The sequence below is a fragment of the Coregonus clupeaformis genome, chromosome 1, assembly GCF_020615455.1.
Source record: "Coregonus clupeaformis isolate EN_2021a chromosome 1, ASM2061545v1, whole genome shotgun sequence".
NCBI lineage: Eukaryota > Metazoa > Chordata > Actinopteri > Salmoniformes > Salmonidae > Coregonus > Coregonus clupeaformis.
Genome location: NC_059192.1, coordinates 21,534,506 through 21,552,239, shown reverse-complemented (window position 1 = coordinate 21,552,239; position 17,734 = coordinate 21,534,506). Strand labels below are relative to the sequence as shown.

The 17,734-nt window shown below is 46.0% G+C and overlaps 2 protein-coding genes across 2 annotated transcripts; both read right to left on the bottom strand.

Annotated features, from left to right (window-relative positions):
• Nucleotides 1-1,128: 1,128 nt before the first annotated feature.
• LOC121542515 (PH and SEC7 domain-containing protein 1-like) lies at nucleotides 1,129-12,535 on the bottom strand. The gene is made up of 2 exons (XM_041851942.1): nucleotides 12,465-12,535; nucleotides 1,129-2,489 (listed from the first exon to the last, which is right to left on the bottom strand). Exons 1-2 carry the CDS (start codon nucleotides 12,521-12,523, stop codon nucleotides 1,931-1,933), a joined length of 618 nt encoding a protein of 205 aa, XP_041707876.1. The 5' UTR covers nucleotides 12,524-12,535; the 3' UTR covers nucleotides 1,129-1,930.
• Nucleotides 12,536-12,620: 85 nt separating this feature from the next.
• LOC121581543 lies at nucleotides 12,621-16,636 on the bottom strand. The gene is made up of 4 exons (XM_041897042.2): nucleotides 14,321-16,636; nucleotides 13,292-13,409; nucleotides 12,728-12,981; nucleotides 12,621-12,674 (listed from the first exon to the last, which is right to left on the bottom strand). The coding sequence occupies exons 1-4, from the start codon at nucleotides 16,634-16,636 to the stop codon at nucleotides 12,621-12,623; spliced, it is 2,742 nt and encodes a 913-aa protein (XP_041752976.2).
• Nucleotides 16,637-17,734: the final 1,098 nt, after the last annotated feature.

The following is a 17,734-nucleotide window of genomic DNA, read 5'->3' as shown; positions in this document are numbered from 1 at the left end:
GGCAGCCTCCTAGCGACCTTCACTAACAGCTCTGCTCCAAAATCGCACTGCAGCAGGTGCTGTGTCCCAGCAGACAAGCCTGGGACTGGTGTTTTTGGAAACTGACATTGTTTGGAGATGACGCTAAAAAAGTATATACAGTGCATTCGGAAAGTATTGAGACCCCTTGACTTTTTCCACATTTTGTTACATTACAGACGTATTCTAAAATTGATTAAATTATTTTTTCCCCTCATCAATCTACACACAATACCCCATAATGACAATGCGAAAACAGTTTTTTTGAAATGTTTGCAAATGTATTAAACATAAAAAAACAGAAATAACTTATTTACATACGTTTTCAGACCCTTTGCTATGAGACTCGAAATTGAGCTCAGGTGCATCCTGTTTCCATTGATCATCCTTGAGATGTTTCTACAACTTGATTGGAGTCCAGATGAAACCAAGATTGAATTCTTTGGCCTGAATGCCAAGCGTCACGTCTGGAGGAAACCTGGCACCATCCCTACGGTGAAGCATGGTGGTGGCAGCATCATGCTGTGGGGATGTTTTTCAGCGGCAGGGACTGGGAGACTAGTCAGGATCAAGGGAAAGATGAACGGAGCAAAGTACAGAGAGATCCTTGATGAAAACTGCTCCAGAGCGCTCAGGACCTCAGACTGTTCACCTTCCAACAGGACAACAACCCTAAGCACACAGCCAAGACAACGCAGGAGTGGCTTCGGGACAAGTCTCTGAATGTCCTTGAGTGGCCCAGCCAGAGCCCGCACTTGAACCCGATCAAACATCTCTGGAGAGTCCTGAAAATAGCTGTGCAGTGACGCTCCCCATCCAACCTGACAGAGCTTGAGAGGATCTGCAGAAAATAATAGGAGAAACTCTTCAAATACAGGTGTGACAAGCTTGTAGCGTCATACCCAAGATGACACGAGGCCGTAATCGCTGCCAGAGGTGCTTCAACAAAGTACTGAGTAAAGGGTCTGAATACTTATGTAAATGTGATATTTCAGTTTTTTTGCTTTGTCATTATGGGAATTGTGTGTAGATTGTAGAGGGGCGGGGGGGAAACAGTTTCATCCATTTTAGAATAAGGCTGTAATGTAACAAAATGTGGAAAAAGTCAAGGGTTCTGAATACTTTCTGAATGCACTGTATACAGTACATAACATATGCACATTATGATCATCAGTTATCACGTTCTCCTCTAATACTGTACATGGACAATATAGTATAATATAGTGATTTATTGTTTTTTATTTAATCTTAGATCATACCATAATGTATGTTCTGAATAGAAGCCTACCTTGGCTTTACTTAGTCTATGAGAATAACCTCCTACTGTTTTTATTTAATCTTAGATTATACCATAATGTATGTTCTGAATAGAAGCCTACCTTGGCTTTACTTAGTCTATGAGAATAACCTCCTACTGTTTTTTATTTACTCTTAGATTATACCATAATGTATGTTCTGAATAGAAACCTACCTTGGCTTTACTTAGTCTATGAGAATAACCTCCTACTGTTTTTTATTTAATCTTAGATTATACCATACTGTATGTTCTGAATAGAAGCCTACCTTGGCTTTACTTAGTCAATGAGAATAACCTCCTACCCACTGGGCAAGTACTGGTTGAATCAATGAGTCATTTCAACCTAATAATTAAATGTGATGAAGTTGAATAAACGTGGATTACTGATTGGATTTGCAAAAAGTCATCATTGTAAAGGAATTTAGTCTTTTATCACCCAACTTTTAACCTAAATTCAATTACAGAGTGACATTTTTGGTTTATTTCACATTGAATTCACGTTAGTTGACAAGTCAACCAAATGTAATTCAAAACTAGATGTTAAACTGACGTCTGTGCCCAGTGGGTACTTTATGTCAGCAGCCTATTGGGTCTGGCCTTTCATACAGTACTACATCAGAGCAGTAGTGATGACATCACTGACCTGTGGAAGGAGAGGGAGGGGTTGCTGCTGTATGACATCACTGACCTAGGGAAGGAGAATGTGGGGTTGCTGTACCAACTGCTCCCCAGCATCCGTGCCCCGCCCCCTCCCCCTCGCGGGGATGTGTCCTCCGAGCCACTGCTCAGCCTTTCGCTGGAGGGGGCGCGCGTGGCGTCCGAGTCACCTGTCACCGTGACGATGGAATCTGATAAGCTTGTTCCCCTCTCGCAGTGGGCCAATGGGGCGAAGCTAAGCTTAACAATGTGCCGGGCGCTCTGACAGATCATCTGACCCCCCTGGATCTCTGGGGTCAGTGTGGGAAGGTCAAAGGTCAGGACGGTCTGGGTGCTGGAGGTCAGCAGCTCCTCGCTGTCCAGGCTGCAGTAGGATGTGCCCTTGGCGCGATGCGACTCCATGATGCTCTCAAAATGGCGGCTGAAGGTGTCCTCAGTGGTGCCTGCCAGACGAGGCCCCGAAACCAGGATGGGCGACTTGAGGGCCGGAAGGTTGTCGAAGAAACTGTCCAACGGCCTAGATGGAAAGATAGAAATAGGGAAAGAGTGAGACACAGGAAGGCTCTACTTCAGGGGTGTCAAACTCATTTTGCCCCGGGTATTCATATATATTAATTTAGTATATCTGTGTCCATATTGTCCATGAGTTTCTAGTAGATAGACCACATGCTTCTAGAGAAAATAAACTAATTAATGAAAAAAGCATCTAATCAACAATGGCTATATTTTCAATTAACTCTGCAACTCTTCCAACTATTAACTTTTTTCACAACTGCCACCAGTTTGATGGCAAAACACTGACAGCAAATACATATTGACATATTAAAATAAAGTGGGTAAAATAAATATATAAAAATGATATTTCATGCTGAAACCCTCATATTAAACACCAATGGTGTTCACTAAATTGATGGTTTATATTTAGGATAACGTTTTACAGCTTTGTCCTTCTATTTTTTATTTTAAAATCATCTTATTTAATTATTTCATATATTTTACCAAGGCCACACAGAGGGTACCCAAAAGGGCCACTAGATATCCTGTGATTGTCACGTCTCCTCCCGTTGCTCCCCTCCGGCGCTCTGATTCGCCAGTCTGCTGAGCCACCGGTCTGAGCGCACCACCGCAGCAACACTGGAATGGAAACCCAACGCACCCTAATCACCTCCAGCGCACCTGCATCTCATCATCTCATCACCACTCCTATTTAGCCCTGGACTGTTCTGTAATATGTTGTGTGTGATTGTTTTTGCTTCGTGTCATGTACTTTGTTTATTCTCTTTGTCATTGTTTGATTAAACCTTGACCTTGTTAATTCCTGCGTCTGCGTCATGCCTCTTCGTATCCTCAGTACTCGTCACAGAATCACACACCAAACGAAAATGGATGCAGCAGGAGTTTCCCAGTGCCTCGACCAGCACCAGCAGCAGCTTGCCCAGTTGAACGTCGCCATGCAGGAAGTACTCCAAACTCTGCATAATCTGCCCAGTGCTCCAGTTTTACCTCAGGGAGCGGCGAGTGCCTCCAATCCACCTGTCCCCGGGCTATCACCCATTTCTGCGGGAACCCTCGCCCTACCGGAACGCTTTGACGGTAAAACTACTAAATGTAGAAGCTTCCTGCTACAAGTGTCACTTTATCTGGCGCGTCAGCCTGGGGCATATCCATCTGATCAAGCCAGGATAGCGCTGGTGATTTCGCTTCTTAAGGGGAAGGCGCTGGATTGGGCCACGGCAGTCTGGGAAGGAGAGGAGGCAGTGGCACTACCCTACCCCATCTTCCTCGCTCGGTTCAGGGCGGTGTTTGATCATCCCATGGAGGGAAAGGACAGGGGTGAGCGTCTCCTCCATCTACAACAGGGAGAGGGGCCCGCGTCCGAGTATGCTCTGAGGTTTCGCACGATGGCGGCATCTTCCGGCTAGAATGAGCGTGCTCTGCGCACAGCCTTCAGGAGAGGCTTACGGGAGGACATCAAGACGGAACTCGCATGTCGGGACGATGAGATGGACCTTGATACCCTTATCACCACGTCCATCCGTCTTGACGAAATGTTGCGAGAGAGACGGCGTTCCCAACACCTCCCGGAGCTTCGACGCTCACCCCATCTAAGCTATGGAAGCCGCCCTGATTCCGAGTCCTCACCCATGGAGGTGGGCAGCACCCCCTACACCACCGCGGCACACAGATCTCCTGGCGGCTCCCTATGTAGGCGGTATGACTCCCGTCGCCGCTCCATGAGTGTGACATCATCTCCTATCACAAAAACATTGTTTTTAGTTCCCATAACGGTTACTGGTTATTCCTTATCTTCCATTTCTACTGCAATGATAGATTCCGGATCAGCGGGGAACCTTATAGCTAGGGAGCTGGTTTCTGAATGGGGGTTGCCCACCGTGCCACTACCATCTCCGCTACACGTCACCTCATTGGACAATCAACCCCTTGGGTCAGGCACCATTACGCACGTCACTCTCCCCATCACCATCACCATTCCCATACTACTGGAGCACCACGAGGAGCTGTCATTCCACGTCGTCACGTCACACCGGATCGTCTTGGGATTGCCCTGGCTCAGACTACACAACCCCACCCTCAATTGGATCACCAAGAGGATCACAACTGGTCTACCTCATGCCGGAAGACCTGCCTGCCGGTGGTTTGTTGTTCCACGTCAGTGGAGAGTCCGGAGTCCGCCCTCCAGCCCAACATTCCACGTGAGTATGCAGATCTCTCCGATGTCTTCTCTTCATCTAAGGCTACGTGTCTCCCCCCTCACAGGTCCTGGGACTGCACCATTGACCTGCTGGAGGGACAACACCCCCCGAAGAGTCGCATTTACCCCCTTTCCATGGCGGAGACTGAGGCCATGGAGAAGTATGTGGCGGAGACCCTGACACAGGGGTTCATTAGACGCTTGTGTCCAAAAAAGACAGAGGACTGAGACCATGCATTGACTACAGGGGGCTGAACGCAGTCACCACCAAGTACCGGTACCCCCTCCCTCTGGTTCCGTCGGCCATCGAACAGCTACAAGGGGCCCGGTACTTTACCAAGTTGGACCTGAGGAGTGCCTACAACCTGATCCGGTACTGTCACATCTCCTCCAGTTGCTCCCCTCTGGCACTCTGATTCGCCGGTCTACTGAGCCACCGGTCTGAGCGCACCACCTCGGCAACACTGGAATGGAAACCCAACGCACCCTAATCACCTCCAGCACACCTGCATCTCATCATCTCATCACCACCCCTATTTAGCCCTGGACTGTTCTGTAATATGTTGTGTGTGATTGTTTTTGCTTCATGTCATGTACTCTCTCTTTGTTTATTCTCTTCATCATTGTTTGAGTAAACCTTGACCTTGTTAATTCCTGCGTCTGCGTCCTGCCTCTTCGTATCCTCAGTACTCGTCACAGTGATGTATGACATAAATCCTTGAAAGACACCAAAATTCTGGTACCGTCCCTTTGCAACCCTATATACACTACCAGTTAAATGTTTGGACACACCTACTCATTCAAGGATTTTTCTTTATTTTTACAATTGTTTTACATTTCTTTCCTTCTTAATGCGTTTCAGCCAATCAGTTGTGTTGTGACAAGGTAGGGGGGTATACAGAAGATAGCCCTATTTGGTAAAAGACCAAGTCCATATTATGGCAAGAACAGCTCAAATAAGCAAAGAGAACAACAGTCCATCATTACTTTAACACATGAAGGTCAGTCAATACGGAACATTTCAATAACTTTTAAAGTTTCTTAAAGTGCAGTCGCAAAAACCATCAAGCGCTATGATGAAACTGGCTCTCATGAGGACCGCCACAGGAATGGAACACCCAGAGTTACCTCTGCTGCAGAGGATACGTTCGTTAGAGTTACCAGCATCAGAAATTGCAGCCCAAATAAATGCTTCACAGAGTTCAAGTCACAGACACATCTCAGCATCAACTGTTCAGAGGGGACTGTGTGAATCAGGCCTTCATGATCGAATTGCTGCAAAGAAACCACTACTAAAGGACACCAATAAGAAGAAGAGACCTGCTTGGGCCAAGAAACCCGAGCAATGGACATTAGACTGGTGGACATTTTTCAATTGGTCTGGAGTCGAAATTTGAGATTTTTGGTTCCAACCGCCGTGGCTTTGTGAGAAGCGGTGTGGGTGAACGGATGATCTCCGCATGTGTAGTTCCCACCGTGAAGCATGGAGGAGGAGGTGTGATGGTGTGGGGGTGCTTTGCTGGTGACACTGTCTGTGATTTATTTAGAATTCAAGGCACACTTAACCAGCATGGCTACCACAGCATTCTGCAGCGATACGCCATTCCATCTGGTTTGGGCTTAGTGGGACTATCATTTGTTTTTCAACAGGACAATCCACAATCCCCTGACCTCAACCGAATTGAGATGTTTTGACCGCAGAGTCAACAGGACAATGACCCAACACACCTCCAGGCTGTGTAAGGGCTATTTTACCAAGAAAGAGAGTGATGGAGTGCTGCATCAGATGACCTGGCCTCCACAATCCCACGACATCAACCCAATTGAGATGGTTTGGGTCGGACCGCAGAGTGAAGGAAAAGCAGCCAACAAGTGCTCAGCATATGTGGGAACTCCTATAAGACTGTTGGAAAAGCATTCCAGGTGAAGCTGGTTGAGAGAATGCCAAGAGTGTGCAAAGCTGTCATCAAGGCAAAGGGTGGCTATTTGAAGAATCTCAAATATAAAATATATTTTGATTTGTTTAACACTTTTTTGGTTACTACATGATTCCATATGTGTTATTTCATAGTTTTAATGTCTTCACTATTATTCTACAATGTAGAAAATAGTAAAAACAAAGAAAACCCCTTTGACTGGTACTGTATATATATTTATTATTATTATTATTATTTTACTCAAACCACTCGCGGACTGGATTGGACCCCTTCCGTCCTGCGGCCGTATGTTTGACACCCCTGTTCTACTTGGTCTCTTAGTACTGTCTAATATTCCGAAAGAATTAATCTCAAATGAATTTATTTGAAGGTGAGACCAGTGAGTCACCCTGGAAATGATCTCAGTTGAAAGAAGTCATTCCCACTATTACAGTTTTTTAAATCGCTTTGGTACTATTTTCACAAGTATGTGGTGAATTTTCTAAACTCTTAGTACAAGACTTCAAATTGGTAACTATTGTAACGTAGCCAATTTTCATTAAATCGTTTTTTTATTGTGCAATAATTTTGTTTGTGGACATCTTTCACCACACAACTAATGTGTTTACTGTGAAACATAATGAGTACATTGGTTTAATCACCAAAACGCAACATAAGATACGTTTCAAAATTGCCCTTTGAATGTAGTATGCTACAGTACTGTAAATTATAGTACATTACACTGTTTTCACATTAGGCAATACCCTTGCACTACCCATTAAAATTGACTGAACATTACATTTCCATAATTTCTATCTCTGTGTGATCTAAGGTGTGATCATTGAAGACTTCATTCATAATGTAATCGAAATAAATGAAAGAAACATCAAGTTTAGCAGGCATTAGTTTGCATCAAGCCTGTCTTGAGCATTTGGCCATACGTTCTCATCGAAATCGCAGTAAATAACCTCATTGCTCATGCACCTGTGGAAAAACCTTTTGGCATGTCGAATCCAAACCTGGATTGATGTCACTGCATGCCTCATCCATGGCCTGAAGGAGGGTGGCACGCTCATGGGGATGGCAATCATACAACTTCCACCTGTATTGTAATCATGTATTGTATTTTTCAGTATTGTATTGTACTTATGTATTGCAGTGGTCCTGTACGTTGCTCAGTTCATAAGAGCATGGCACTAACAACACCAGAGTTGTGGGTTCGATTCCCACTGGGGTCACATACCAAAAATGTGTGGACTGTTGTCACTTTGGATAAAAGTGTCTGCTACGTAAATGGCATATATTACGGTATTACAGTACTGTATTGACCAATGCAATTTTAGTAAAGCAGTGTGATCCCCCTCCCATAAAAGACCCCAGCAACTTCATTTTGGATACATGTTTACTCTGTAGCGGATGCATTTCTTTATTGTTTTGGACTTTCTGGATTATTTGATATTGGTATTGTATTGATATTGAATTACTGCACTGTAAGAGCAAGAAGCACAAGCATTTGGCTACACCTGCTGTAACATCTGCTTATCTGTGTATGCAACCAATACACTTAGATTTTATTTGTTACACAATAGTCATCATTATAGTAGTACATTCGAGTATATATCATACTTTTTATGTTTCTACTTTACAGGCATACATTTTCATTATGTAGTTCTCAAATCTGTAAAAAAAAAACACTTTACATGTCAAATCTATAGGTTTACCAAACGTTTAATTAATCGTCAATTGAGAGCAGTCAGATTAATAAATAGTAAAATGTCTTTTAACAAAAGACAAGAGAATCATATCAAAAGTAATGTGAGCATTGCATTGTAAAAAGCAATTACTTTATATGAGCATGTATTGCAATATGAAACATGTATTTCTAGATGAAACTGATTAAGTTTGCTGAAAAGGTGACTATGATTTTGTGTGAAGTACTTATTCAATTGAAAATGTGCTTAGAGTTTTGAAACAACTGCCTTTTTGATGATCTGTTTAGTGTTTTGTACTAAGAGTTGTGAAAATATACCACATACTTGTGAAAATTGCACCAAAGCGATAACATAAACTGTAGTCTAGTGACTGACTATGGTACACTGTACACTGTAACTGTTTGACAATAGAAAACTGTGAGTGCTAAAGAAAAACAATGTAATCAAACTGGTTTGAGAGGTCTATTGATAAGTAGGTTACTAGGAAGATCTCAACATGGGGTAGCAGAACGAGACACACATTCATACCATTGTACTGTAGTTCTTGCCAGATCCTGCTTAATCAGTGTTCTTGTGGGAGAAAAAAATATGACACAAACTAAAAACATTAGCACCTTTGTTCTATTCACAAGATGCTAGAAATAGATAGCACTTATGAATACAGTGGGGGAAAAAAGTATTTAGTCAGCCACCAATTGTGCAAGTTCTCCCACTTAAAAAGATGAGAGAGGCCTGTAATTTTCATCATAGGTACACGTCAACTATGACAGACAAATTGAGAAAAGAAATACAGAAAATCACATTGTAGGATATTTAATGAATTTATTTGCAAATTATGGTGGAAAATAAGTGTTTGGTCACCTACAAACAAGCAAGATTTCTGGCTCTCACAGACCTGTAACTTCTTCTTTAAGAGGCTCCTCTGTCCTCCACTCGTTACCTGTATTAATGGCCATGTTTGAACTTGTTATCAGTATAAAAGACACCTGTCCACAACCTCAAACAGTCACACTCCAAACTCCACTATGGCCAAGACCAAAGAGCTGTCAAAGGACACTAGAAACAAAATTGTAGACCTGCACCAGGCTGGGAAGACTGAATCTGCAATAGGTAAGCAGCTTGGTTTGAAGAAATCAACTGTGGGAGCAATTATTAGGAAATGGAAGACATACAAGACCACTGATAATCTCCCTCAATCTGGGGCTCCACGCAAGATCTCACCCCGTGGGGTCAAAATGATCACAAGAACGGTGAGCATAAATCCCAGAACCACACAGGGGGACCTAGTGAATGACCTGCAGAGAGCTGGGACCAAAGTAACAAAGCCTACCATCAGTAACACACTACGCCGCCAGGGATTCAAATCCTGCAGTGCATGTCCAGGCCCGTCTGAAGTTTGCTAGAGTGCATTTGGATGATCCAGAAGAGGATTGGGAGAATGTCATATGGTCAGATGAAACCAAAATATAACTTTTTGGTAAAAACTCAACTCGTCGTGTTTGGAGGACAAAGAATGCTGAGTTGCATCCAAAGAACACCATACCTACTGTGAAGCATGGGGGTGGAAACATCATGCTTTGGGGCTGTTTTTCTGCAAAGGGACCAGGACGACTGATCCGTGTAAGGAAAGAATGAATGGGGCCATGTATCGTGAGATTTTGAGTGAAAACCTCCTTCCATCAGCAAGGGCATTGAAGATGAAACGTGGCTGGGTCTTTCAGCATGACAATGATCCCAAACACACCGCCCGGGCAACGAAGGAGTGGCTTCGTACGAAGCATTTCAAGGTCCTGGAGTGGCCTAGCCAGTCTCCAGATCTCAACCCCATAGAAAATCTTTGGAGGGAGTTGAAAGTCCATGCATTTGTTACTTCTAGATTAGACTACTGCAATGCTCTATTTTCCGGCTACCCGGATAAAGCACTAAATAAACTTCAGTTAGTGCTAAATACGGCTGCTAGAATCCTGACTAGAACCAAGAAATTTGATCATATTACTCCAGTGCTAGCTTCCCTACACTGGCTTCCTGTTAAGGCAAGGGCTGATTTCAAGGTTTTACTGTTAACCTATAAAGCGTTACATGGGCTTGCTCCTACCTATCTTTCCGAGTTGGTCCTGCCGTACATACCAATACGTACGCTACGGTCACAAGACGCAGGCCTCCTAATTGTCCCTAGAATTTCTAAGCAAACAGCGGGAGGCAGGGCTTTCTCCTATAGATCTCCATTTTTATGGAACAGTCTGCCTACCCATGTGAGAGACGCAGACTCGGTCTCAACCTTTAAGTCTTTACTGAAGACTTATCTCTTCAGTAGGTCATATGATTGAGTGTAGTCTGGCCCAGGAGTGTGAAGGTGAACGGAAAGGCTGGAGCAACGAACAGCCCTTGCTGTCTCTGCCGGGCCGGTTCCCCTCTCCACTGGGGTTCTCTGCCTCTAACCCTGTTGCAGGGGCTGAGTCACTGGCTTGCTGGTGCTCTTTCATGCCGTCCCTGGGAGGGGTGCGTCACTTGAGTGGGGTTGAGTTACTGACGTGATCTTCCTGTCTGGGTTGGCGCCCCCCCTTGGTTTGTGCTGTGGTGGAGACCTCTGTGGGCTATACTCGGCCTTGTCTCAGGATTGTAAGTTGGTGGTTGGGGATATCCCTCTAGTGGTGCGGGGGGCTGTGCTTTGGCGGAGTGGGTGGGGTTATATCCTTCCTGTTTGGCCCTGTCCGGGGTTTCTTCGGATGGGGCCACAGTGTCTCCGGACCGCTCCTGTCTCAGCCTCCAGTATTTATGCTGCAGTAGTTTATGTGTCGGGGGGCTGGGGTTAGTTGGTTATACCTGGAGTACTTCTCCTGTCTTATCCAGTGTCCTGTGTGAATTTAAGTATGCTCTCTCTAATTCTCTTGTTCTCTCTTTCTCTCTGAGAACCTGAGCCCTAGGACCATACGTCAGGACTACCGGGCATGATGACACCTTGCTGTCCCCAGTCCGCCTGGCCTTGCTGCTATTCCAGTTTCAACTGTTCTGCCTGCGGCTACGAAACCCCTACCTGTCCCAGACCTGCTGTTTTCAACTCTAAATGATCGGCTATGAAAAGCCAACTGAGAGACCTGAGCCCTAGGACCATACGTCGGGACTACCGGCCGTGGTGACTCCTTGCTGTCCCCAGTCCGCCTGGCCTTGCTGCTATTCCAGTTTAAACTGTTCTGCCTGCGGTTATGGAACCCCCTACCTGTCCCAGACCTGCTGTTTTAAACTCTAATGATCGGCTATGAAAAGCCAACTGAGATTTATTCCTGATTATTATTTGACCATGCTTGTCACTTATGAACATTTTTGAACATCTTGGCATGGTTCTGTTATAACCTCCACCCGGCACAGCCAGAAGAGGACTGGCCACCCCTCATAGCCTGGTTCCTCTCTAGGTTTCTTCCTAGGTTTTGCCTTTCTAGGGAGTTTTTCCTAGCCACCGTGCTTCTACACCTGCATTACTAGCTGTTTGGGGTTTTAGGCTGGGTTTCTGTACAGCACTTCGAGATATTAGCTGATGTAAGAAGGGCTATATAAAATAAAATTGATTGATTGATTGATTGATTGTTGCCCAGCGACAGCCCCAAAACATCATTGCTCTAGAGGAGATCTGCATGGAGGAATGGGCCAAAATACCAGCAACAGTGTGTGAAAACCTTGTGAAGACTTACAGAAAACGTTTGACCTGTGTCATTGCCAACAAAGGGTATATAACAAAGTATTGAGAAACTTTTGTTATTGACCAAATACTTATTTTCCACCATAATTTGCAAATAAATTCATAAAAAATCCTACAATGTGATTTTCTGGATTTTCTTTCTCTCATTTTGTCTGTCATAGTTGACGTGTACCTATGATGAAAATTACAGGCCTCTCTTATCTTTTTAAGTGGGAGAACTTCCACAATTGGTGGCTGACTAAATACTTTTTTCCCCCACTGTATGTGATGATGCATAAATTGGTCAAAATCCTGTCAAACTTGAAATGTGTGTTTCTGTGTATCTGCATGAGTGTGTGTGTATGTGTGTATGTATATGTGTGTAAGCATATTTGTAAAAAAAAAAGAAAAAAAAAGGAGTTTGTGTATGCATTTGTGCGTGTGTGTTTCTACGTGTCTATGTGTGTGTCCATCTCACCTCTTCAGCAGCTGACTGATCACCTGCTGCTGTTGCTGCCTCTTAATGTCCCCCTGCATCCTCACTGAGACCCAGCTCACCACCTCCTCCTCCTCCTCCTCCTCCTCCTCTTCCTCCTCTCCTTCCACCTCCTCCTCCTCCTCCCCACTTGTTCTCTTATAGGGACAGACACCGAGGGGGCTGCTGCCTGTACCCGACGTGCTTTTCACGCTACGGTTACTCCCAAATGCTGAGTCGGCATCCTCCTGCTCAGCCAATAGCACCTCATCGATGTCGGTCTCGCGGTAGCAGCGCAGGGGCACGGCGTCCAGGTCCGTCTCCGAGTACTTGAGGGTCCTCCGGATGATGCCTGTCTTGGGCGACGCCCCCGCCGCCGCTGGGGGAGGAGTCACCAGCTCCACCTCCACGTGCTGCACCTCGTGATTGGCTGAAATGATGGGGATGGAGGTGGGGGGCGTGGGGGTGGGGGATTCACTGGACTGGCCACTAGGAGGAGCTGTGGAGGCCTCGATGGTATCTGACATGATGGAACAGAGGAAGCAGTTGATATCACTGAAAAAGTACAGAAAAATTCTGCTCTACCATTCTAATGTTAATGTTGTTGTTATAGGTTGCTGAACACTGACCTATGTGCGTGTTTTGAACACGTGCTATGATACGTTTCATGTATCACTTGAATCACATGTACAGTATAGTGTCTATCCTGTTGGAACAGTTAAAGGGTCATCGACATCGACATAGTCATAGAGATAAATACTATATATAGCTAATACTGTATCTATCTCTATGGGTAATGATTATGGGTGGTAAATATGCAGAGCTCTCACTTTTCTCCCCCCTGCTGGCAGCCTCCTCAGCGGGTGTCCCAAATAGGAACTCCCACTTGGCACGAGCTATCCTCTGGGAGTGGAGGGAGGGGCCTGGGACTGCAGCGCCACTGTCCGTCTGGAACACACATCCAGACATGTACACATGGCAAAATTAATAAATAACAAGATACATTTAGTTAACATTTATATATTTTAATTAATATTTTAATGCATATACACTCCCCTACGTATTTATTTGGATAGTGAAGCTACAACTTTTAATTTGGCTCTATACTCCAGCATTTTGGATTTGAGATCAAATGTTTCATATGAGGCGACAGCACAGAATGTCACCTTTTATTTGAGGTTATTTTCATACATATCTGTTTTACCATTTAGAAGTATTTGGACAAATTCACTTACAGTGGGGAGAACAAGTATTTGATACACTGCCGATTTTGCAGGTTTTCCTACTTACAAAGCATGTAGAGGTCTGTAATTTATATCATAGGTACACTTCAACAATTAATTACTTAAAAATCATACAATGTGATTTTCTGGATTTTTGTTTTAGATTCCGTCTCTCACAGTTGAAGTGTACCTATGATACAAATTACAGACCTCTACATGCTTTGTAAGTAGGAAAACCTGCAAAATCTGCAGTGTATCAAATACTTGTTCTCCCCACTGTATATGTGTTTTAAAGTAGTCATCCAAAATGACAAATCCAAAATGCTTGAGAATAGAACCAAATTTGAAGTTTTAGCTACACTGTCCAAATAAATATGTAGGGGAGTGTAAGTGAATTTGTCCAAATTCTTATGACTCCTTTAAATGGAGGGAGTTGATACATGAAAATGACATTCTACATGGTAAAACAGATATGTATGAAAATACCCTCAAATAAAAGGTAACAATCTGTACTGTCCCTTCATATTACACATTTGATCTCAAATCCAAAATGCTGGAGTATAGAGCCAAATTAAAAGTTTTAGCTTCACTGTCCAAATAAATATGTAGGGGAGTGTAAGAAGAGGAATGTCTCACCTGTATCCCTGAGGTGGCAGCTCCTGTCTCGTTGCTCTGGTGGCTGGACTGACTGGACTCTGGGGACACATATTCCCTTTCACCTAGGCTGCCCGTCACCCCGCTGGAGCTGCGTGACGAGGACCCCGCTACCCCAATTTGCTCCCCTTCTCGAGGCTCCTCCACCCTCAGCAGGCCTGGCTGCTGCCCTGGTCCGTAAACCTCCTCCTCATCCTCCTCCCCATCCCCATCCAGGCCCTCGTCCTCCTCTGGGGAGTCCAGCACCACAGGGCCCAGCAGCAGAACTTCCCTCCTCCTCTGCTCGGCCCTCTTCTGCTGGGCCGTGCTCAAGGGCTGCTGACCGGGTCCAGGTCCATGTCTGGGGCTGGAACTGGAGCTGCTGCTCTCCTCCCCTGCCAGGTGGCTCCAGGGCTGCCTGGAAGTCCAGCTGACAGGCGCTTCTTCCACACTCTGGCGTATGTAGAGCCTACGGGCCAGCTCGGCACTGTCCCCCCTGTCGAAGCAGGACAAGTCGGCTCTCCTGTCCGGCTCCAAGGACCAGAAATCTCCAGTGTATTGCGGGGGCTGACAGCGGTGCAGCGTGGGGCTCTCGGTGACTCTGACCTGGGCTCTCAGCAGCCTGGGGTCCCTCAGAGGGGAGCTGGTCTCGGCTGGGGGAAGAAAGGGATGGAGGAAGCGTGAAGGCAGGGCTGGGGACACTCCTCCACCCACTACTGCGTCTGATAGGATGGAGCTCTGAACCAGAGCCCGCCCTCCTCCGTGCTGTGTCCCATGATTGGTTAGTGTTGGAGAGTTTGTGTCCTGTGTGCGTGACGATGGTAAAGAGTTTCCAGCCTGGTGAGAGTCAGTGTCGTTCAATGCTGGTGTGTGTAGGCCGTGTAAAGGGATGTTCATCTTAACTTTCTGATGCTGCAAATGTTGCCGTTGTGCTTTTGGGACAGAACTGTTGGCTTCTCCGGACATACATCCAGAGTTGGGGCTCTCTACTTCGTCTAAAGTGCTGTGCAATGTCAATGAGTTCCTTCTTACCTCTGTTAAAATAGAGGATACTTTAGTAGCCTCCTCGGCTAGCTTCCGGGCCACTTCAGGGCTGTTGGCTGAGGAGGAGGGTTTGCTACCACTTAGCTGGTTCAGTACAGTTCCCACCCCTAGTTTATTGCTAAGTTGGAGAATGGTCCCTTGAGGGGAGGAACTGCTGTTACAGGGCTTGTGTACTTGTCTCTGGGTGGCTGGACTTCCTGTGATAACTTTGTCCTGACCTGCCCAGTGGTGTGGGCTCTGGGCCTGGGGCCCCATGCACAACCTGGGTCTCGAGTTAGGAGACATACACAGAGCGGCCTGCCTAGCATGGGACGAAAGCTGGTCGGAGGCTGGGCTCCTGGGTAATGGCCCGCAAACGGCCCGGTTTCTATCTGCGTCCATGGCGTGATTATTGGGGAGATTATTGCAGGCGCTGTGGCGTTGGACAGGAGAGCCACCTGCCCAGGACAGACAACGGGCCTGCTGGTTGTGGCGGGAGCCCCTGGGACTCTGCTCGAGCCCATGGATGATCTTACTCCTGAGCAGGGGGGAACCAAACCCAAACTCTTCCAGGGCACGCTGGGTGGCTGCCCTGCCGACGGGATCCAAGACGGGGTGGCGGTGGCTGGGGGAGACTGACAGTTGCTGCTGTTGCTGCTGCTGGATACACCCTGGGGGACGAAACGCTAGTTTGGGACTGGAGCTGCAGGAGGAGCCAGGACTACCCAACCAGATGGGATCGCTGAGTCTCTTCCGGGGGTGGGAAGGTGGGGATGACCTCTCCTCCCTAGACCTCCTCTGACAGGCAGAGTTCTGTGGGCTCTCCACTGTCTTGACGTTAGCCTTCTCAATGTAGCTGAAGGTGACCACCGAGCGTTTGGCATTTCCCCCCACCCCCTGCCCTTTGGAGGGGGGTGTGTGGGGGGTGGTGGTCCTCCCATTTCCGGAAAAGGCTGGGGAGTGGGTCAGTGCTGCTGGTAAACTCTGCCGCTTGGAGATGCTAGGTGACTGGTTGCCATTGCCTTGGTGGAGCTGGAAGCTCACTGTATGTCTGGAGGGAGACTGGGTGTGGGTGAAGTTATGGGCTAGGCGGTGCGTTGGAGCTTTGGTAGGAGTCTGGCATTTTGTCTGGCCGGCTAGCTGGGACAAAAGCCCAGCCGGCCCATCCTGTGCTGAGGCTGAGTTACTCCCAGTCTCAGGCCCCTCCACTCCTCCGCCCGAGCCCCCCCTCCCATCCTGCTCCGGGGCTGACCTTACCTCCACGTACAGATGAAGGACTTTTCCAGACTGGGACATGACCTCACACTCTGCACATCACGAGGCAAGGAAGAGAGAGAGAGAGAGAGTGATAAAGAAGACAGAGACTGGCCTCCTCTCCTTTTACTAGGGTTTTGTTTGTTTATCTGTTGATGGGGGTGTCAGTGTATTTTGAGGACATTTTCCTTCCTACTCAGTAAGACTAAGGACATTATGGACAAACAGACCCGTAGGACGCCTCCAGCAGATCTCTAGTCACCATACCTGTGAGAGAGGGAGAGAGAGAGAGAGAGAGAGAGAGAGAGAGAGATAAGTCATACTTTTCTGATCATGTGTGTTACACATGGAGAACAGCTGTTGTTGAATGAATGAAGCAATGACTGGATTAAGTATAAGAGTGCAGCAGTGAGGTAGTGAATGGCTGAATGAGGTAGTAAGGAGGTGAATGAGTGGCAGTAGCAGTAGTACAATAAAGGGTGAACAGCTTTGCCTCAGATAACATAGGTAATCTATAATCCCTATAGAATACTGTACACTTCTGCAGACATAGAGGTGTACTACACACAATCACTTCCAATCATCCAATCTAGACTTTACAGCTTTGAGATAATTGTCTTAATCAACAACAAAGGAAAGCTGCTTTCCCTGATGACTAAATGCCACCCTTCTGGCTCTCTATCGGTTTAACACAGTGTGTTAGGTGCCCTAGTGATTGAGAATGACATTTTATCCTGATTGGCTGTTAGAATTACCATCTATTCTGAAAAGACACTTCAAGGAGACTCAGTTTAGGAAGCTTTAAGCTGTAGGAAAGGAAGGCTTGGTTTTCTTTAGAGGAATCCATTTCACATTGATGCAGTGGGAAGGAGACTAAGGACTTTTGTCATTGCTTCACGATATGGCATATCTTTAGTTCAATAAGCGGCCGCATATTCGAACCTGTCATCACCCTCTTCAATCTCACACAGCTCATATCTGTCAAACGTCTAGAATTCCCTCACACATGGAAATATTTTCTTCTTCTTCAAAACATGTCATAACACAGATCTGTCTGTGTATGTCAGCATGTCATACACCAAGCTGTCCCTCTTTCATCACAAAAGTTTTAACACACACAATTTTTTTTTTTTTAAACCA